The following is a 22,313-nucleotide window of genomic DNA, read 5'->3' as shown; positions in this document are numbered from 1 at the left end:
TCACCTTGCACCACTTGAAAGAATCCCTGCATCTTTCCAATCAGACCAGAGTAAGCTGACAGAAGCCAGTTTCCAACATCGACAAATAGTTTTCTTCCACAACATCCTCTTCGGAGGCAAAGGATGGGGTGAGGAGTCTGCTTCAAAACTCAACAGCTTATTAATTACAAACAGCAAGGTCCTATTGTACAGCACAGGGAACTATTATGCAGTATCCCATGATAAACCATAATGGAAAACAAATACTAAAAAAAAAGAATAATGTATATATGTACAACTGAATTACTTTGCTATATAACAAAAATTTATATTGTAAATGAACTACACATCAATAAAGAAAATCTTTTTTTTTCCCATTAAAAAAAAAAAATTGTTTACAGGGATTTCCCTGGTGATCCAGTGGTTAAGAATCTGCCTTAGCAAGGCAGGTGAAGCAGATTCCATCCGTGGTTGGGGAACTAAGATCCCACATGCCAGGGAGCAACTAAATCCACATGCCTGCTAAGACCCAACACAAACAAGTAAATAGATAAATTATTTTTTAAATATTTACAATTGCCTTCTAGTGTGCTATAAGACACTTTAAATACATTAATTGGAATGCTTACAACACTGCAAAGTGTTACAGATGAGAAAACTAAGGCAGCACAAGAATCTCAAAACCACATTGTCTAAGAGTGGTTAAGCAAAAATAAACCTGAAGAAACACCACAAAAACATTTTCCCAACCTCTACCAAAATCTCCTCTAGTATATCCACTTCTCTGCTCAGCACTTATCCAGTACAAGCCTAGAGATGACCCTCAGGAAAAGATCTTCCTCTGACAAAGAGAGGTAGAGCATACAGACCAAAATCTTCGATGCGGTCTGCCCAAACACAGGGTAATCATGACTGCTGATGCCACCTCTTCACCATTCTGATTTTTTAAACACCTGTGCTGAAGATGTTCTATCAGATCCACGTGTAGCAAAATCTCCATGTCCAGACTTTTTCTTAGAAGCACATCTTTAGCATTATGTCAGTTGGTCAAAGATATGAAAGAAGTTTGCAAAACCCATTGTCATTTCAAGAAAAGGAAACACACACACACACACATCTTCAATTGCAAGCAGTTAAGGCTAGATGGAAGGAAATGGCTGACTTTTCCTTTTCAGGAGTAACAACTCAAGGTTACAGTTGCTGACCTTCGAGAGAGGCTCAGGGGTTCCAAAACCAACTCAGGGACCCTCAAAATTCACAGGGTGTGGGAGCCAGGAAGGGAGCCCTTGGTCTACACAACTGACCTAATCCACTTCAGTCTACACAGCTGACCTGATCCACTTCATTGTCTGGTGCACACTGCTCTGCTTCATGCAAGTCCCATTAATGTCGGCAGAATGTGGCCCCGGCAGTCCAGGGGTTAAGACTCCCACACGTCCACTGCAGGGAGCGGGGTTTGATACCCGGTTGGGGAACTAAGATACCACAGGGCCCCTGGGGTAGCTAAAAAACTTTGAAATAAGTTATGCCCTTATTCATGATCAGGGCTCCTCTTTCCAGTATTTACAACTTCAACTTGTAGTCTGTATATTACTGAAAGCAGTATCACTAAAGAATACCACTTCCTTCTGTGAAGCAGTTATCCTTCAATAAAAAATTAATTAATTAAAAAAAAGAACACCACTTTTTTCCTTAGGCAACTGTGTGGAAAATTGTTTTTGAAAAAATTACTAATTTCTCGAGTCTACTGATGCTTAAACTGGGATCACTATACAGATGTACTAAAACTAGGGCTCACTTGGTAGGAAGTGACGCTCAGGTAAGAAAAATCTACATGAAAGAGGACAAAACAAAACACTGGTCTGATGGCTTCAGAGTAAACCAGAATCTCCCCAAATTGCAGCTGGGTTTGAGTGGGAGATGAAAGCCAGGAGTTAGGGGTCTTCCCGTTTCATTCCACCCTACCCTCAAAGCCAGCTGCAAGCAAACTAAAGCACGAGGAAACGGAAGATGCCCTCTGAGAAGGCAAAGAATTACGCCGGAATAGGGTTTAAGCCAAAGTTTCAGATGTAAATTGCCTACGCTCAACCCCCCACACCCCTCCCAATTTTTCTGTTAACAAGTCAGAGCCTTGTCAATCAAAACAGTCAATCTGGTTTCAGTCAACTAGGTTTGTGGGTACAGACAAAACCTCAAAGGGAGGAGAATAATTTAGGACTGCAGAAGCGGGAGGTCGCATCAACTGAAGAGGAAAGATGGCTCAGGCTTCCTCCTCCAAGTCACAAAACTTGAAAGCTCAAGGGGAGGCAGAACAGAGTGGGCTTCGAGGGTGGCGTCTTGCTCCCTTTGGGCGACTGTTTATTCTTATCAGTACCTTTTCGCTCCCTTCCAAAATAACAGAGGTGGCACAAACAGCCTCAGTGAGTCAAGCCCTGAACTCTTTGTTAGTGTTTTGGGGAAAGGCAGGAGGAAACCGCCTGCGTGGTAGAATTCTTCTCAATCTTTCGTTTAAGTGTCATGAAGAATGACATCGAAATGGTCCTTTATTCCCTAAGAATGAATACATCTGAAATAAACCTTGCCCTGTGAGAAGAACTGGTGAGAATAAGCAACCCATGTGACTTCAGTAAGCACCAAAGGAAATAAAACTTGGAGGGGATTAAACGTGAGAGCTATATAGAATTATCTAGTAAGTTAAAATTCTTCATAAGCAGAAAAAGTTTATAAACCCTTTCTTCTCCTGGCAAACTATTTCAACAACAAAAGAATTTTAACCCTTTTACCTCATTCATGGCTTCCTCCAAAGCTAACTCCCTTTCTACATATGCTTAGTTTTATTTTTTTTTTTTAATGAAAACATAAAAAGCAAAACAGTTGTGCTCACAATTTTACATGTGCAGAGAAATTAGGAAACTCTACATTTTAATGATGGTTTTAGTGCCCTGAAATCTGAAAAGGACTCCCTGGAATTAGCATTTATAAGTAACTAAAATGGGAAGGAAAGCTGGGATGGAAAAAGGCAATTTTATTCAGTCTTTAAACACTTTCAGACTGCTTTAGTCCTACAACTATTTAACTTGTAAACACTGAATCATAAAGAATGTATAGTGCTATCAAACGAACTGAAAGCACCCATTTTCTCCCTAAAATATTTTCATTGTTTGCAAAATATATATTACTAGCATTGGAAATAAAGATCCTGTGGACCAAAACCAAGTCTATGCAACTCCCAAACTAGTGTTTACTCCTTAGCAAGAAAAACTGGTCATAAGTCTCCAGAGACAGCGTTTATTCCACAACAGCCTCAGTATCACCAGCATCCTTTCTGACTCGGCCGTGCGGGTGAGGCAACCTCACCAGCACAGCTTGCCAAACTAGCCATTTGCCTGGGAGCCATGTTGGTGAAACTCATCTCTGTGCATTTTGTGGAAGACCAGGCACATTCCTCCAATCACATGTAAATTTTTTTTTGAAGTCCACAGTGTAGAGATTACATTCAAAAGTAACATATTGAGAAGTTAATAGTGAACATTTCTCTCCCGGATATTTTCCTCAAGCATTTTCGTAATTCAACAGATTTCAATCTACAAATGTCCACCTGCTGAACTGGATTCAAAGCAGGAACCTTCCAACTATTTCCAAGGTATGGAAGGTCTTATTTTCTGGGAATAGGCGAGATGTGTGTGCTAAGCAGACATACATCTACCAAGTCCCATCGAACTGGTTGAGAACGCGGAGAAGAAATAACCAGAATGCACATTTTTACCCATTTTTTTACTCTTGTCCTTAAAAAAACCTCTTACTATAAATTTTACAATTTACAAGGCACACACATATAATTTTAAAACACAAATGGATGCATGCCTGAGAAAACTGAGCCTCTGCAAATACAGAATAAAATATATTCATGCCAATTCGAGTAAAGTCCCCATTCACAGGAACTTATTCAAAATAAGATACAAGGGTACATTCCACAATCAATTATTTTAGGCAGCAAACCTTCTTCCTCTAGGTTGTTTGGGGCTGATTTCTGGAGGGTGGTTTCCTCAATATTTGAGGTCAACATTTAGGATCAAATGGAATTGGAATTCTAGAACCTATCTTCCAGGGAGTTTATTACACACACAGAAATAAACTGCGTTAGTCCCTTCATCCCACTTTCCATCCAGGAGACTCAAGAAAATCCACCCCTACTCCCACCTTCCTGAGAACCAACAATGCCATCTTCGGAGTCTACAAAGAAACCTTCAGCTCAAGATGGCAACTAGGTCACCCCTGTCCTACTCCCAAGTGACAGGGCCTTTCCGGGACCGGAACAGGCTCAGACCCCACTCAGCTTCTCCCATTTCCAGAGCGCTGCCGCGCGGCCCTAAACACACACACACCCTTTCTGCTCGCAGTATCGCCTCCGAGGCAGCCAAGGAAGGGCTTGCTTCCCACGTGCAAGCAACACAACATTAAAGGACACCTCGTGACGACGGGAGCCGCGCGCTCCGGTCCAGATCAGCGCCCCATCTCTCCCCGCAAGATGCGTGCCGACCCTGTCTCGGCCCCGCCGCGTCCGGCTGGCGGAGACCCGGTCCGGACAGGTCGAGCCGCCTCCGCCCGCCTCTCCCGGGCCCCGTGGGAGGCGCGCGGCCAGCGGTCCCGGGGCGCCGACCACCCACCCCCGGCTCCATTCTCAGCCAGGCTGCCCGCCAGCAGGCCTTTTGGACTGACCGCCACCGAGGCGAATAACCCAAACTCTCGTTTTTTGCCTGGACCAAATACAGAGTAGGAGGAAGCAACCTTCATTCCGTTGGAAAACCCAGCTCCCTTCTTTTAGTTTTCCGGTTAATGTTTTAAACCAACTCTCAGAGAACCATCTTACGCTGGCGGGGATGCTTAAGGAACGCGGTCTGGGGGAAGAGACCCGACCGACTACCCTCCTAGATGCCAACTGTTGGACGCACTCTTCCTAAAATTAAAGGGGAAGAGCCAGGCATGGGGGTCCCCCTGCCCAAGGTCAGGTGGCATCAGTCACCATAAAACAAGGGCACGCTGAATTATTTCATGGAGCATGTTGACACCGGAGCAACTCAGGAGAACAGCACATCTGAAAAATCGAAGCACACTGTACCCACTAAAAAACACAAGGATTTAGGCATTCCTTCCATCACTATCAGAGGACAAGGTGGTCATCTCCCATAGTGACCTCAGGCTCTTTTCCCAATCGGAAAAGGGGCTTTCTAAAGGCACATCATTCCGAAACTATTAAGGATCACTCCCTTGGAAAGAGAGAAAGAATTTAGGCTGGGGCTGGGACTCCCCTGGGTGAACCAGGTGCTTTTCCTCTGAACATCTGACTTTCCCATTCACAGTCCTGGTCCGTCCCTTTAAATTCGGTAACATTCCAAACCCAGAAAAGATTAAAAAGATCTAAAAATTAATTTCCAAGTTTTCTTCTTTAAAACCAACAGAGAGGCAAGGGGAGTAGAGTTTGCTCAAAACTGAGAAAATTTCGTGTTTTTAAAGGATAGTTGGTCTAGCAGTGTAGGATCTTAATGCCTCTGCCCAACAACTTCACCAGAACTGCACACGTTAAAAAACTGAAATGTTCAGGGCATCCAGGTACCTCCCAGGGTGAGGGGAACACCGCTCACTTCACACACTCCCATACCATTTGAATGGTTTTATAATTTGAAAAGTATATAAACCTTTTACAAGTCTGGCAACACTGAGCATGTACTGTTTTAACCCAAATAAAACGTATACGGATCTTTAATTGGGAATATAAATAAAACCTGACATTTAAACTCAACTGCTGAGAGGGAGGGTTCCATCTACACCCCTGCCAGGAGGGAAACTGGGGCGGATTCGAGGCGCCCTCTCCCGCCTCCTCCCCCTTGACACTAAACTTCCCAGTGAGTTGGTTGCCTCTTTCCATTCCTGGGATTGGGATTCAGCTCTCTTTTACCTCAATCCATTTTTTGAAAGAATCTGCTAGAAACATTCAGCCCTGAATGTGGGAAAACTTTCACAAAGTCCATTCAAAGCTTTAAAAAAGGAAGGCAAAGAATAACGGCCCGCCTAGGCTTCGTACCTAGAAAGAAACTTTGAAAATGAGGGGTCCACAACAAGTAGACTAGAATTTCAACTTTTTTCCAATAGGAGAAGCCGGCCTAAGGCCAGCAGGCAATAGCCCCGCCCTCCTCCCCAAATAACAGGTTAGAAGTGGAAAAGACTGCGCTGGGCAAGCCTCAGCCGCGCTCGCAGCCAGCACGCCCACCCCACCTCGCAGGCGGCGACTCCCACGAGGACTCCTTTTCCCCTGCAAGGCGAGGCTCTAGCATCACGTCTCCCCGAGGGACTACAGGTAGATCGCATCAAGGCACCGACCCTCTCAGCCGAGGCTGAGCCTGAAAACGTTCGGCCCCTTCCACTCATGGGCTCCAACTCCTTTAAAGTGGCACACGAGGTGAAAAATATACAAGAAAGGTTTATTCCACCAACAGCCAAGAGCCAAGTGAGCCCAAAGGCTGCCCTTCAGCCTTCGGGCTCTGCGTGCCCGGTTCGAGCCGCGTGCAGCAGGGGTCGGCTTGTTCCCCAGGGGCAGTCGAGCCTCAGGCTGAACGAGGTGGGGACACCTCCCAACCTGGGAAACCGGTTCTCGGAGAGACTGAGGCCGGGGCAGGCGGGGCGGCCCGAGGACTTCCAGCTGGGTGAGGGCAACCGGCAAGGTCCCCCCCGCCCCCAACCCGCAGCTCCGGGCGCAGCGGTGGGCCCACGAGGCTCATGTCCACACAAGGGAGGTTCAGGGGCCAGAACGCGCTTCTTCTCCACGTTGTGGAAATGGAACCTCGGGAGCTGGAGGCTGAAGACCCGAGGCCCTCACAGATCCGCAGCTGCCCGCTTATTCCACACAAGGAGATCTCCCAACTACAAGTATAATCCGCCCTCCTGATCGCGCACGTGGAAAACCAGGGCATTTCGGGCACGTGTACCCACTCACCCACTCGACCCCCTAACTCCTGGCCAATGCCTTACTTAAAAGCAACCATCGATGAACTTTAAACAAACAAAACTAACGTGAGGGAAAAACCTAAATGGGAGAACTCAGTATGTGGGGAGGCCTCTAGTGTACCCCCACAAGACCACATCTACTCACAGACACACACACCTCCATCCCTTGTCTTGCTTAAAACAATAGCCTGCCCGTTTTGTCAAACAGAAATGAGGAAACCAAAGTCTCTAAAGAGGGGGCTATCTCCAACCTCGGGAGCTGTCTGGAGGAACAGAGTAGGGACCCTCACCACGGAGGCTAGGTCTACACAGGCATACACATTTGTGCCAGCCCAGCTCCTGCCTATAACTGGAGACAGCGGTTGCCACGTTTGGCCAGCCAGAAAATTAGATATGGAAGTGGGAGGAGGGGGAGTTCGCGTTCTGGGACCCTCTGCGGCCCGCATACAGAAGCCACCTCTTCGCACACACAGGGTCGTTGGCTCAATGGCAGCGACTGCCACGTAGTCAAAAAGAAAAACGGAAAAATCCGGAAGGGGGAGAGGACTCCCTCCCTCAGTTGGGGACCTGCCCGGAGACCCCTGGCAACACCCGCGCAGGTCCCCTGGAGCCCAGACCCGCCGTCCACGCCGCCGGGCCGCAGTCCCCCGCGGGAGCGGTCCCCACTCACCTCGTCGTCGTGGTGCTGGCAGAAGCCGAGGCGCTCCGGGAAGACGGAGAGGAGGGAGAAGGGAGCGCCTGGGAAGGGCGGCCCGAGCCCGAGCTGTTGCGCCGCCGCTACGGCGGCGGCTGCGGCGGGGCCGGGCGGGCCGCGCTCGATGTAGTGGTCCTTGGTGAGGCGCACGCGCTGGTGCGCGCGGACGCAGTTGTCGCACAGGTGCTCCTGGCAGTCGAGGCAACGCGACGAGGCCGCGTTGCCCTCGTCGCAGGAGCTGCAGCCGTGGGGCCGGCGCAGCAGCAGCGCCGACGGGGAGCCTGCGGGGCCGCCAGGCGCCGAGCGGGGCGGCGCAGGCGGCGGCGGTGCGGGCGGGAGCGGCGGCGGCGGCGCCGAGGCGGCCGCGCGCGGGTGCGCGTGGTGCGCGTGGTGCCGGTGGTTGCTGCCGTGGCCGCCCGCGCCCGCCGCGGCGCCGGCCCGCCCGTTCTTCGGCGGCGGCTCGTCAGCCGTGGCCACCACGGCTTCGAGCAGGTTGCTGAGCAGGAAGGAGGACGAAGGCAACGCGTCCATGCCCGCCGCCTCGGCCAGAACGACCTTCTGGTCGCACACGGGGCAGCGCAGCTTGAGCGGCTCTCCCGGCGCGCCGCCGCCGCCGCCCGCCGCCGGCAGCCGGTGCGCCTCGAGGCACGGGCGGCAGAAGGCGTGCAGGCAGGGCAGGACGTGCAGGCGGCGCGCCGCGGCCCCGGGGCCCCCGCCGCCGCCCCCCGACGACGTGGACGTCTGCGAGGATGACGACGACGCCGACGAGTTGGAGGAGAGCGGCGCCGGCGAGCCGCACATCTCCTTGCACAGCAGGCAGATCTGGAAGTCGGTCTCGGGGAACGAAGCCATTTGCAACCAGGCCCGGAGGAGGGAGGAGACCAGAGAGGAAGAGGAGGAGGAGAGCGCCGACGAGGTGGGTGGGGGAGCCGCCGACTCACTCAGAAAAAAGGCATCGATTAGGCCTACGCACGGGAGCCGGCACCAGAGCGGCGCGACCGGCTCGGCCTCGCCGCGTCCGGCCCGCGCGCTGCTACCCGCGACGCAGCGGGCATTAAATGCCACTTTCCAGAGGCGACAAGGATTTCTCCCGGAGGAGGACGCGGGAGCCGCGCGCCTTCCGAGGCGGGAGCGCCGGAACAAGTCCCGACACGCGAGGGGCGAGCGGGGGCAGGGAGGTCAGAGGACTCCTGGAGCAGCTGCAGCTTAGCTTCTCGCCAGCCGAGGGGAATTGTCCCCCACCCCCCAAGTCAAGTCCGCTGTGCAAACCCAGTCCCGGCTTGAGAGGCAGAATTTGGTTCGACGAGTATTTGGTGCGTGGGCTTTTCTTTAAATGGATTTAGTCTCTTCTTGGGACAGGAAGGCTCCCCAAATTAGTAAAGGCGGGAGCGGCGAGACGCCAAGCGCGTGTCCCCCCGCGCGACGCCAGCCGCCCCACCGCATGACGCGGCGGCCTGGGGCTCCTGGGTGGCCCGGCGTGCGGCGCTCCGGGCTTGCGCACGGCCGGGCGCGGCCTCTCTGCAAGGGCGGTGAGCCCCGCCGCAGCTGCAGCTAGTGGGGCCCGCCGCGGCCGCACGCGGGTAGTACGCACGCGCGCCCCACGCGCCTCGAGTCTCCCGCGCGCCCGCCGAGCCCCGCCGCGCTGCCGGCGCTTAACACGCACGCGCACCCCACGCGGCCCCGGGCCCTCTTGCCCCGGCCTTGCAGGGCCTGGGCGCCTCCCACGCGCTCCTTCTCCTCCGGTTTAGCCGCGCCGCTGCGCAGGGCCGCAGGTCCCCGAGGGCCGTCGTGAATTATTCATCGGCAGGAAGATATTAGATGTACCCGCTACCCGCTCCGCGCGAGCCGTCGTGCAATGCTATCCGAGCTCTGCGCGCGCCCCGCGCCCCTCCTCCTCCTCCTCGCGTCCGTCCTCTCTGAAACCTTGGCAGCGAAGGGGGATCACATTTCCTTTGTCATCGGGCCATTTCGCCCTCGCCTTGGTCCCCCCCTCCGATCCTGAGCCGCGGGGACGGAACCTCCACCGAGGCGCGCCGGAATCAGTGGAACCGGCAACGGCCCAGCGCGGTGAGATCAGGAGCCGCGTGGTCAACGCCGCCGGCCCGCGCCCGCGTCATCTTCTTTCTGAAACGAGTCGCCGAGAGACTCGGGTGGCCCCGGCAGCGTTGCGCCTGCCGGGCTTGGCTCGCGCGGTGCGCCCTGACCGCCTGGGGCTTTGAACAACTCCGCAGTTCGGGCTGTGTGCGTGCACGCGCGCGCGTTCCCCCTTTCTCAGCTTTGCCGCCTCTTCTTCCTCCTCCTCCTCCTTTCAGTACGTTGGTTATTGGGACTGATCGGAATTCGGAATCCTTTTAATCTCCAAAGGAGCAAACTCACTTCCGCCCGAGTGCTGGGAGGGGGCTGGGGGAGGGGACACAGAGGAGGGGGTTCCAGGCAAACAGGAAACATTAGCCCTCTCTGCACGGCTCGCTTTTGTGTGCTCCCTCCCTCCTCCTTCCAACCTCCTCCCTTCTCCTGGCCGCTGGGGAGATGAACGCCCCCGGGCTTCAGTGTGACGACCTTTGAAACCCTCTGAGCACAGAGTGGAGAGCGACTCTTCCGTTTATTTTAAAAAGAAAAGAAAAGATTTCATTCTGAATCCTGGTTCTGCTGGGGCTGATATCCACTGCCCGTGAGATCTCACCCCCTCACCCCCACCCCCGCCCCAGCCACCGGTTTCTTTTTTTTTTTTTACGTTTTCTTAAGGACTCTGCATATCTGTGATGAACAGCAAAACATCACGCAGTTTGGAATTAAACGAATCTGAATTTTGACCAGTTTCTTTTGGCGTTTTACTAGGGGGGTGGAGATAGGGGGCAGAGGGCAGCTGTTCGGGGGAGGTCCCTGGTGATGGCCCCGCGGCCATCTGGGTGCTGCCCGAGGCTGCCTGGGCGGTTCTGGGAGAGAAACTCGCTGGGCCCTGGAGAGAGACTGACTTAGTAGAGTGGAGAGGGCCAAATAGCAGGATTTAGAGGGTATATAGTGTGGAGACCATCGGGTGGGCCGATTGCCCCAGTCTTAACAGCATCAAGCTGTGAGTGACAGCTTGGGTCCCACTTCTACGAACAACCTGGATGAATCTCAAAAACATCATGTTAGAAGAAAGGAACCAAACACAAAGTTCATACTGTGTGATTCCATATACGGAAAATTCTAGAACAGGCATAACTAAGCTTTAGTGACTGGGAAAGGGGGTAGGAGAGAACCTTCTGGGGAAATGAAGTCGAAGGGGTATTTGTGTGTACATTTGTCAAAACTTCTAGATCTGTGCAAAATTACACTGACTGTAAGTTCAAAAAATAACTTGTTGCCCAAGCTAAACAACCATGCATCATCATAAATGTGAAATAATAAAGAAAAAACTACATACACATTTGCAGCTCACCAGATTTCACAGAGATTTGCAGGGAACTCAACATGCTGAAGGCCTCATGCTGCAGAAACACCACCCTAGTGGGACAAAGCCATCATGGGGCCTGGTGCTGCCCTGAGATGGGAAGAATTCCAGGACAAGCCAGCGGACCTAGTCTGCTGCTGCTGTCTCCTTGGCACCTGGAGAAAATCTGAACTGAGTCAACATTCACCCAAATGTGGGAGGAGTGCAAAAATTATTATGGAATAAACCCAGAACACATCAGTTATATCTCAATAAAATGGGGTGGGTTGGGGGGAACAGATTTCTTTCTTTGACCAATGAATGAGATGTAAACATTTTATGCTTTGAATATTAGAAATAACATTGTGTATCAGCTACACTCCAATATGAAAATTTAATACATATTAGGAGTTTTTCATGCCAACACAAGTTTCTTCCACAGTTTGAGACCTGTGAATAAGCATGTACATGCTCGCGCATGAATTTTGTACCACACTGGCATTGCTTCAGCAGAGGTGTGGATGTATTCTGTGGTTTTTGTTTCTTTTCCTTTCTTTGATTGTTTTTAATTTCTTTTTTTTTTTTTTTTAAACAAAAACCAGAGGAAAACAGATGGGGGAAGAGAATTGCCAGAAGGAAGATGGCCCCAGAGGGTCAGAAAAGGGATGGGCCAGACCTGCTGTCTCCCTCTGGGTTGGCCCCACCCACCAGCATCTAAAAAGGTTTAAAAAAAAGATGACCAGAGAGGGGGAGGGGAGAATTAGCAGCTCTTCTGGTCCTATGACTAAATATCTTGCAAGTGGAAGGCAGCGATGGAAAGTCAGCTGAGACATCTCTGAGGGGCAGGAAGACTGGAACTCCAGAAAGAGGAATCAAACTCCACATTAGGGGATGGGTTAGTTTCCTAGGGACAATTGCTCAGAATAAGGCAAAAAGAGAAGGAGGGAAAAGATGTTGATTTCTCTTCATGAAGTAGCTTCCCTTTCTTTCCTTTCCTGAATTGGCAGGACATTGCCAGGAAGCAGGGCTGCAGTGTAAATTGTTAAATTAGCACTTTTCTAGTTTCCACTAAGACTTAATTCACCATACCTTGGGAAAGAGGGAAAATTTTAAAGCAACTCATTCAATCGCAATTGTAGAGAAATACAGTTATGATTTTTTAAATATGGTGTAGTGATGAAGACCAAATTAGGAAGAGATTTTAATAAGGCTGTAGCTTACCCATGAGAGGAATGGGAGCTGTATATCCAGATGAAAGGTCAAAGACAGTCCCCTGCTATAAACTAGTATTAAATTTTTCATTGCCATCCTAGCTAATAAACACCCTTTCTTAGCAAGAGAAGAACAAGCAGCCGTCCAGTTTTGCCTAAATTAGAAAGGGAATACGTAAACATCTTTCTGAAACCTGAAAATCAATCATTTGTATTTTAATAAGGAACTACTTCTTTAAAAAAAAAAAAAAGCCCTAAAATTATGTAGGCAGTAAATTTGCATTCTTTCTCGAATTCATCTGTAACCATATTTTCTTTTCAAAGAGGACACTGGCCCCTGCTGCTCTCAGGCCTGGGCTTGGGGTTCCACATTTCCATCCATCAGAGCGACTGCATCTGTTTTTTGCATCTGATCCTTTCATTAAATATTTGATGTACCAGCTTGTTTTGATGTAAAATTGCATCTTTCACCATCATCCTCAGGGCACATTCACATAATTTTAAAATGCATGAATCACTAGAATCTTCTTTTGAATATTAAAAAAAATTTTATATCATAATAACTCTTAAACCACTGGGGGCAGGGGAAGTATTACCAGCCAAAGAGACTAGCCTTGAATCCTTGTCTGTATCCTGCCAGTTGAAGGGGAATGGAGTTCAACACACCTGGCCAACTCTTTACTCTGCCCTGACTCTGGCCTTGGAGTCATTATAATGAGGAGAGCATGGCAACCCACTCCAGTATTCTTACCTGGAGGATCCCCACGGACTGAGAAGCCTGGTGGGCTATGAGTCCATAGGGTCACAAAGAGTCAGATGTGACTGAAGTGGCTTAGCACGTATCAGCTGCTTTTAACAGCCCAGAGTCCAGAATAGCAACAAGTCAGAGAATATATAAGCTCTAGTCACCTAGACCTTTATAGACTACAGTAAAGAAGCTTGAAAAGTCAATATCCAGCTTGAATGGTTAAAAGTACTCCAGAGCTCAGTCAGGCTTCTCTCCTAGCTTAACACTCTGTGTGATCTTGGGCAAGTTACTTAATCGCTCTGTGCCTCTGATTACTCAGGCTTATAGCAGGACTGGGCCAAGTAGTTAACCCTGGCCCATCAGTGTTAAATGAGCTGCTAAACGTACAATGCTTAGTATAATACCGAATACATGTAAGTGCTCAAGCAGACAGTTAAATATTACCTTTTTGTTTGCATTATGTTTATTCAGTGGAGGGGTTTACAAACTGCCTGCCTACCCCTTAAATTTGTCATTGCCTATTCACAACCCTCCCCTGGATCTCAGCATTTCAGATAACCAATCATGTCCTTCTTCCCCTCCATAATAGAGAGATGTGGTCTTGCCTCCTGTCACTCGCAGCTCAAGACCCCGCAGTAGCTGCGTGTGGCCCACCAGGTTTAAGCTAAGGTCTCACCTTATGTTTTATGAAATGAAATGTGTGTCTTTCATAGTCAGGGGGCAAAAACTATATATAAAGTTGTCTTTTAAATAAATATAGCAGAAAATCAAAAGATACATAAATCAATACATACTGTTAAGCCTGACTGGCCTCTTATTCCAGAGGCTCCAATTTTGTAGCTGAAAGGGCTCCCTTTAACCTAAAGAAGTCAGACTGCTCATCCTAACGGCCAAGGACCTCTCTGTTAAGTGACTAAGTCATGTCCCATTCTTTTACAACCCCACGGACTGTAAGCCGGCCAGGCTCCTCTGTCCATGGGATTTCCCAGGCAAGGATGCTGTAGTGGGGTGCCATTTCCTTCTCCAGGGGATCTTCCCGACCCGGAGATCCAATCCAAGTCTCCTCGTGTTGGCAGGCACATTCTTTACCACTGAGCCACCAGGGAAGCCTAAGGACCTCTCTGCTGCTGCTGCTGCTAAGTCGCTTCAGTCGTGGCCGACTCTGTGCGACCCCATAGACGGCAGCCCACCAGGCTCTGCCGTCCCTGGGATTCTCCAGGCAAGAACACTGGAGCGGGTTGCCATTGCCTTCTCCAATGCATGAAAGTGAAAAGTGAAAGTGAAGACGCTCAGTCGTGAGGGACCTCTCTGCCCTGTCTCAAATCTCCCTTTCTGTAAGTCTTCCACACAAGCACTTCCCACTACCCATAGATACCCAACTCACCTGCTTAGGACCCAGTAAGTCTTCAGCCTGGCCTGACTGCTCCAACTCAAGGCTTTCCCTGAGAGGTGGGGTCTGCTGCCCCTCCCCTAGAGTCTGGGCTGGCGCCTGGCTGCTTCAGCCAGTACAGAGTGTGGCAGAAGGGATGCTCTGCCTATTCCTGGCCCAGTCTCTAAAAGAACTGACAGCTTCCACCTTGGTCTCCACAGTGGCTCGGGGTGCAGGAAGTCAAGGGGGAAGAGTCCACATGGAGGGTCCCTGAATCAGCATGGACAGAGAGAGGGGGCCGCTTGAGCCCAGCCTCCCTGCCGTGCCCGCCAGGCGCCAGGCATGTGGCGGAAGCCATCTTGGACGCCTAGACCATCCCAGTCTGAATACCACCCGGTTGGTGCCACTGGGCTTCTCTCCACTGAGCCGATCTGAATTCCAGATTCACAAAATTGTGAAATATAATAACATGGTGGTTGTTGTAAGCCACTAAATTTGGGGGTCATTTGTTACACAGCAGGAGACAAATGGACACTGCCTTCCCCTCCTGCCCCAGCTTTTCTGCCAGATTAACATCCCTAAGTTTCTTCCTTCCTTCCTCTCCCCCTGCCTCCTTCCCTTCCCTGCTTTCTTTCTTTCTTCCTCCTTTCCTTCCTCTCTCTCTTTCTTTCTTTCAAAACAGCTTTACACAGCTTTTTTTTTTTTTTCAAACAGCTTTAGGGAATTCCCTGGAACTCCAGGGGGTCGAACCCTTTCACTGCTGAGGGCCCAGCCTCTCTCCCTGGTCAGGGAACTAAGATCCCACAAGCTGCATGACCAAAAAATAAATAAAACAGTTTAATTGAGGTATACTTGACATACAGTAAATTAACTACACACTTTTAAAAGTATACACAGTTTGGTAAGTTTGGATATATGGATATCATCACACCAAGAGAACAAATATATCTCACTCCCCAAAGTTTTCTTGAACCCTTTGATAAACCCATCATGTAACCTCTCCCCAGGCTACCACCTGTTGCTTTCTATAGCTATAGATTGGTTTGCATTTTGTAGAGTTTTATGTACATGGAACCTATAATACATAGTCTTTTGTACGATTTGTACTTTTCTTGGGGGTATGGAGCTCTGGCTTCTTTAACTCAGCGTTATTACTTTGCTATTTGTTTTTAATTTTTATTGGAGTATAGTTGATTTACAATATTGTGTTAGTTTCAGGGGTACAGAAAAGTGATTGCATTATACATGTACATATATCCACTCTTTTTGAGATTCTTTTCCCATATAGGTCACTACAGAGTATTGAGTAGAGTTCCCTGTACTATACAGTAAGTCCTTATCAGCTATCTATTATATATATAGTAGTATGTATGTATCATTCCCAGTCTTCCGATTTATGAACATAATTACTTTGTGATAATTCATAACAATGTGTGGATAAGTACTCCCTTTCTTCTCAGTAATACTATTGCTGGGTAGTATTCCATGGTATGGATGCTCTGCAATTTGCTGACTTACCAGTTTGCTTGCTCATTTTGGTTTCTGGGTCATTTGGGTTTGTTTTCAAGCTTTGGCGATTACAAATAAGATTGCTATAAATATTCATACACAAATCTTTCTCTGGACTAGTATATATTTTCTCTTGGGAAAATACATGTTTGTGGAATGGCTGGATCACATGGCAGGTGTGTATTAATTTTTCAGGGAACCACAGAGTGGTCTTAAATAGTGCTTGTACCATTTTACATTTCTGCCCACAGAATATGAGTTCAGTCTTGTCCACATCCTCACCAAACTTTATACAGTCAGTTATGTGTTTTATTTCATTTTAGCCATTCTTATAGGTGAATGGTGGTAGCTCACTGTGGTTTTAATTTGCGTTTCCCTGATGGCTAATGATATTGAGCCTTTTTCCATGTGTTTTATTTAAAAATCATAGATCTTCTTTGGTGCCGTGTCTGTTTACAGCTTTTGCTTTTTAAAAATTGGGTTTTTTGCTTCCTTATTAATTGAGAGCTCTTTATGCATTTTGGCTATGAATCCTTTATCAGATATATGCTTTGCTAAGATTTTTCTCCCAGTCTGTGTTTTCATTCTCTTTTGAATTGATTTTACATTTTAATGAAGCTCAGTTTATCAGCTTTTTTTTAAGTTTTCATAACAAAATTTATTGGAAGAGTGGTGTTGAAAAGTCTAGCATCCCATGAGAACTACTGTAGACAACATTACCGCTGGGAACGTTTCCCAAAATGTCATTGTCAAGCCACTCAAGGGAGCTATTCAATCATGCACCAAAGAACTAGTGCGTTTGATATACAGAGCCAAAAAAAGAGAACCTAATGGCTAAAGTTTTAAATGCTTATCACCTGCATTAAGACATGGCTTATTTCAGTCCAGTCCAAAATCAGGACTTCCTTGGTGGCCCAGTGGCCGACAGTCTGTACTCGCCATGCAGGGGGCTCAGGTTCAATCCCCAGTCAGGAGCTAGATCCCACATGCTGCAAGTAACAGTTCACACGCCGCAGCTAAAGATCCCACATGCCGCAGTGAAGATCCAAGATCCCAAGTGCGGCAAGTAAGACCCAATGCAACCAAATAAGTAAATAAATATTTTTTAAAAATCAGAACTGCATTTACAAAATGTAATGTAGTGCAGATGCAATCAAACCAAAGTTTAATTCGATCGTAAGTGCTCTCCTACATAAGTGTGAATCATAGCAAGGAAGAAAAGGTTTAAATCACGTGATTCAAAAAAATCTGTATTATATTTATCTGTAAATAAACTACAGAACAAGAGAAATCTTACATTATACATTCTGTCAGACTGTAAATGGTAATATTGAAATGAGGTCCATAAGAGAAACAGGGGTTCCTGCTTTGTTACATAACACTTAAACTTCTAGAAATCTGAAAGATGCCATTTTCCATAATCTTCAGAGAGTATGGGTTTTATATACGGAGAATTCCCTTTAGATGTCAACTATCAAATATTGAAGCAGAGGAAGAATCTTTTTTGTTAACCACAGATAGTACTACAGAAAACAAAAGGAGTTTTTCTTCTAATGTACCATTTTAATCACTTTAAAAAATATATATTTTTTTCATTTGGCTGCGCCGGGTCTTAGTTACAGCTTATTGAATCTAGTTCCCTGACCAGCGATGGAACCCAGGCCCCCTGCCTTGGGAGCACGGAGTCTTAGCCACTGGACCACCAGAGAAGTTCCTCAAAAGGAGTTTTAAAGAATAAAGACCTCTAGCGGACAAGTCTTAACATTAAAGATACAAAGGGTTAAAACCCTAGAATTAGAACACATCAGAAGAAACTTGTCACTGAGGATGTTAAGGCTGCAAAATATACTGACAAAGCTGACAAAATTGTCTGCTGATATATGGACCAAGACCTCTGCTAATTTTTGACATTTACATATTCATGTTACAACATCCACTTTGGCAGAATCACTACTACTAAACCTAGAGTGCTTCTGGCCCAATGGTTCCATCACAGTGGCCAGTGCACAGAATTCTCTGAAGACGTTGCACAAACTAGAACGTCAAGGTCAGACACCCAAAGACCAGAGCTTGAATTCAGTAGTAAAAGGTGAAGAACCTAGGACCATGTCAATTTATTCTTTTAGGGATTGTGAATTTTTTACTGTATGTAAAAATCTTTCTCTACACCTTGTTTCCCTTTTCTATAAAATTGGGATAAAATACATGCTAGTAAATTGGGAATTTGGTATTGACAGACATGTACAACTTTATGTAAAATAAATAAGGAGAATTCCCTGGCAGTCCAGTGGTTGAGACTCCATGCTTCCAATGCAAAAAGTGTGAGTTCGGTCCCTGGTTGGGGAACTAAGATCCCACATGCCTCGTGGCCAAAACTAAGAATAATAAAACAGATAAACAGCAAGGTCCTACTGTATAGTACAGAGATTTATATTCAATATCTTGTAAGTGTTAGTTGCTCAGTCGTGCCCGACTCTTTGCAACCCCATGGACTGCATACCACCAGGCTACTCTGTCCATGAGATTTTCCAGGCAAGAATACTGGAGTGGGTTGCCATTTCCTTCTCCAGGGCATCTTCCCAACACAGGGATTGAACCCGGGTCTCCTGCACTACAGGCAGATTCTTTACCAATGAGCTACAAGGGAAGCCCCCCTCAGTATCTTGTAATAACCTATAATGGAAAAGTCTGAAAAAGAATATATATATGTAAATCACTTTGCTGAACACCTAATAGTTTTAGGTTGTGTTAGGACACAACGTTGTAACAAGACTTTGCTCCATGGGGCGCTCATCTTGAAAACCCTGAGTTACCATAATAAAGGGGCCGTGTGGAGAGGTTCTGAACATTTATAATGATGGATGGAGAGATGGGCAGGTAGAGAGATGATAGATTAATAGATAGATTATGATGGATGAATAGATTTCCAGGGAGCCCCAACTATGCATGGCTTCCCAGCTATGAAGTTAGATACGTGTGTGAAGTCATCTCTAGATGATTCTAGTCTCAAACCCATAGAGTCACCCCAGCTGTTCAAATCTTCCCAGCTGAGATTTCAGGCACTGTGAAGCTGACACCAGCCAGCACCTCTTCTGTGCCTTGTCTCAATTCCAGACCCACACAATCTGGGAGCATAGTAAAATGGTGATTGTTTATGCAACTACGTTTTGGAATGGTTTATAAGGCAGGCAATGGATAACACGAATATACCATGATTACCGTATGGGAAAATGTGCCTACTCAAGGTAATGAAATACACTACAGTTTGAAAGCTGAGTTAGTAAGATGTGCTGATGGCTTGGATGAGAAAAGATAGCAGTCAAGAGGTGAGGAAGGGGATGACTCCAAAGTTTTTTGGCCTGAGTACTTGGATACATTTCCCCGGTTACAGAATGTTGGGGAATTTGGCTTGTTGAGTGAGTTTGGCTTGATCATGTTACTAAAAGGACTGTGCAACCTATGTGTAGGACAGAAAGCAATTCCCGGAGATGTCCTGGCTCGGCTGCTTCTGGTCCTATATGCCCTCAGATCTGCTCTCTGTCCAGCTGTGTTCTGTGTCTCAGAGGGCTGGTAACTTCAGATCCTGCTCCCAGGTTCCTGAGTCAGATTCTGGCTGGGTTTGGCCAAAAGGAGGCCAGTAGTTGATTAGAGGGGGCTTCCCTTGTGACTTAGATGGTAAAGAATCTGCCTGCAGTGCAGGAGACCGGGGTTCATTTCCTGGGTTGGGAGGGTCCCATGGAGAGGAAATGGCAACCCACTCCAGTATACTTGCCTGAGAAATCCCATGAACAGAGGAGCCTGGTGGGTTTCAGTCCATGGGGTCGCAGAGTCTGACACACTGAGCAACTAACACACACTTCCCAGATGGCTCTAAGGGTAAAGAACCCACCTGCCAATGCAGAAGACACGAGAAACGCAGGCTCAATCCCTGGTCAGGAAGACCCCCTGGAGAAGGGCATGGCAACCCACTCTAGTATTCTCTACTGGAAAACCCCATGGACAGAGGAGTCTGCAGGTGATAGTCCATGAGTCGAAAAGAGTGGGACACGGCTGGGCACAGCATACACACACAGTTGACTAGAGAGCTAACAGAAGAGAAAGTCCGGGGCTTTCTCCCCTTCTCTCTCTGCCTTGGGTAGCAGCCCTAGTCTCCAGCCATGGTTGCATCTCTCCCTGGTTCCATCTCCAGGCCTGCTGTGATTCCAGCTTCCAGCAGGGGACCCTTGGGTTCAGTAAGTCCATCCCCTCCTTTGGCCTTCCAGCCAGCTGAAGTGGCATTGGCTTCCGTCTGTAGCTCAGGGCAGCAGACCGGTACCTCCTGTCCTACTAGTTGGGACATTAGATTAGAAATTAAGTGCACAGTGAATGCAGTGCTCTTGAATCAACCTCAAACCAGCCTGCCAGTTCTGGGTATGTGGAACAATCATCTTCCATAAAACCGGCGCTTGGTGCCAAAAAGGTTGGAGGCTGTGGCTCTGCCTGACCTCTGGGTTCTATCTCCTGTCCAGCCAAACCTCTCCATTCAATTGTCTCTGTTATAAATAGGTAAAGTCATTTGTTTCGCCGCCTTGCCCTTGACTATAGCAATCTAGGTTGAAGATTCAAGTGTGCATGTGCAGGCTCAGGGGAGCAACAAAGCAGCCCAGCCCCACCTGGGGCAGACTCCCAGGCTCCAAGGTGTTTACCAGACCTTCACCTTGGGATTTGCTCATTCCCGACCTCTGCACTTTTGCACCTGACATTCCCTCTGTCTGTGTGCAAAATGTGATATCTGTGCATCCAAGGCAACCCCCCTCACCCGCTTTCAACCCCAGCTCGGAACCCGTGACCTCCTGTAAGCCTGTCACCAGTGGCTCACCTGTCCAGCCCCCAGCCTGTGGCCTTGGCTCAATGAAAAACCACTTGCTGACAAATCGCTCAGTATTGCATCCTGTCTTCCACCTCTGTGCTTGGCTCACAATGTCCCTTTGCTGGAAAACTCCTACTCAGCCTTCAAAACCTCCTTCAAGTGTTCCACCTGGGGAGTAAGACATTTCTGGCAGGTTTCCTTCCACATTCCTGCTTCTGTCCTGTTTCCTGGCAAATTACATTGTAGGCACTTTACACGTCTGTCTCCGGTATGCAGCTGCCAGCTCCTGGGAGGCGGAGCTAAGTCATCAGCTGGGGTCTGGGCCCCAGTGGCCTTCAGGGACTCTTGGTTGAACTCTAGGCACATGGATGGCCATGCATTTTCAGTGATTGCAGGCAGGTGACTTTGGTCTTCCCAGTCAGCTTACAAATCTCTCTTAGGGGGATTCCTAATTCTTGTGCAGTTTGTTGGTACCTATTTTAGGGCAGAAGGAAACCAATAAATGTGTCATCAGACATGAACACCATCTGTTTCTTTAGTGTCTTAAACTTTTCTTCCTTCTTTGTCCCTTCGTTCCTTCCTGCCTCTTACTCTCTTTCTTAGCTTTTTTTTTTTTTTTTTTGCCTGTGCCCAGTCTTAATTGTCACACTTAGGGTCCTCGATCTTCATTGTAGCATGTGGGCTGTCTTAGTAGGGGCATGCAAACTCCTAGCTGAGGCATGTGAGGTCTAGTTCCCTGACTAGGGACGGAACCTGGGCCCCCTGCATTGCGAGCACAGAGTCTTAGCCCCTGGACCACCAGGGAAGTCCCCTTTCCTAGCTTTTATCTCTTCTTAATTTATTCGTTTTACTGATTTTTATTTTTTCTAACTTTGTATTTCAAAATCATTTTAGATGGAGAGAAAAATTACAATGACAATACAAAGAATTCCCATCTATCCTTCACCCAGGATCCCTAAAGATTAACCTTTTCCCCGTATTCATGGTCACACTCTCTCTCTCTCTCCATATATACTTGTGTATTATAAGTATTTTAGTTAATTCATTTTCAGCTAGGGATCCAAGTTCCCTGACCAGGGATCAAACCTGGGGCCCCTGCATTGAAAGTATAGAGTCCTAGCCACTGGACCACAAGAGAAGTCCCATACACGTGTATTATTATATACATATAATATGTAGATAGCACATAACATATATGTATTGTGCATGTATATATGTTAAATGTGTAGCTATGTAAAAAATACAGATAGATGTAAAATAAAATACCTGTAGCTATAGATTAAAAATTGTTTTTGCGAACCATTTGGGAGGGAGTACGATGACCTCCTCTGTTCTTAATCACTTCCTGTGCCTTTCCTAAGAATACAAACATTATCTTATGTAACCAAAGTACAGTGTCTAAATCAGGAAATTTAGCATTGCTACAAGACTACTATCTCATCCACAGACTGTATTCACATTTCACCAGTTGCCTCAATCAGCTCCTTTCCGGGCGAGTCTGTTTTTCCCTTCCTAGGGTCCAGTCCAGAACCACAGG

General features: G+C 47.8%; 1 protein-coding gene across 1 annotated transcript in view; it reads right to left on the bottom strand.

Annotated features, from left to right (window-relative positions):
• The window catches only part of TRIM71 (tripartite motif containing 71), a 66,824-nt gene extending 58,260 nt beyond the window's left edge, over positions 1–8,564 (bottom strand). The window contains exon 1 of the mRNA XM_027957910.3: positions 7,652–8,564. Coding sequence (XP_027813711.1) covers positions 7,652–8,527 — 876 coding nt within the window. The 5' untranslated portion in view covers positions 8,528–8,564. The remainder of the gene's footprint in view (positions 1–7,651) is intronic.
• Positions 8,565–22,313: the final 13,749 nt, after the last annotated feature.

The sequence above is a fragment of the Ovis aries genome, chromosome 19 (assembly GCF_016772045.2).
Source record: "Ovis aries strain OAR_USU_Benz2616 breed Rambouillet chromosome 19, ARS-UI_Ramb_v3.0, whole genome shotgun sequence".
Lineage (NCBI taxonomy): Eukaryota > Metazoa > Chordata > Mammalia > Artiodactyla > Bovidae > Ovis > Ovis aries.
Note: the sequence above shows the minus strand (reverse complement) of the source record. Positions and strands in the feature narration are given on the sequence as shown.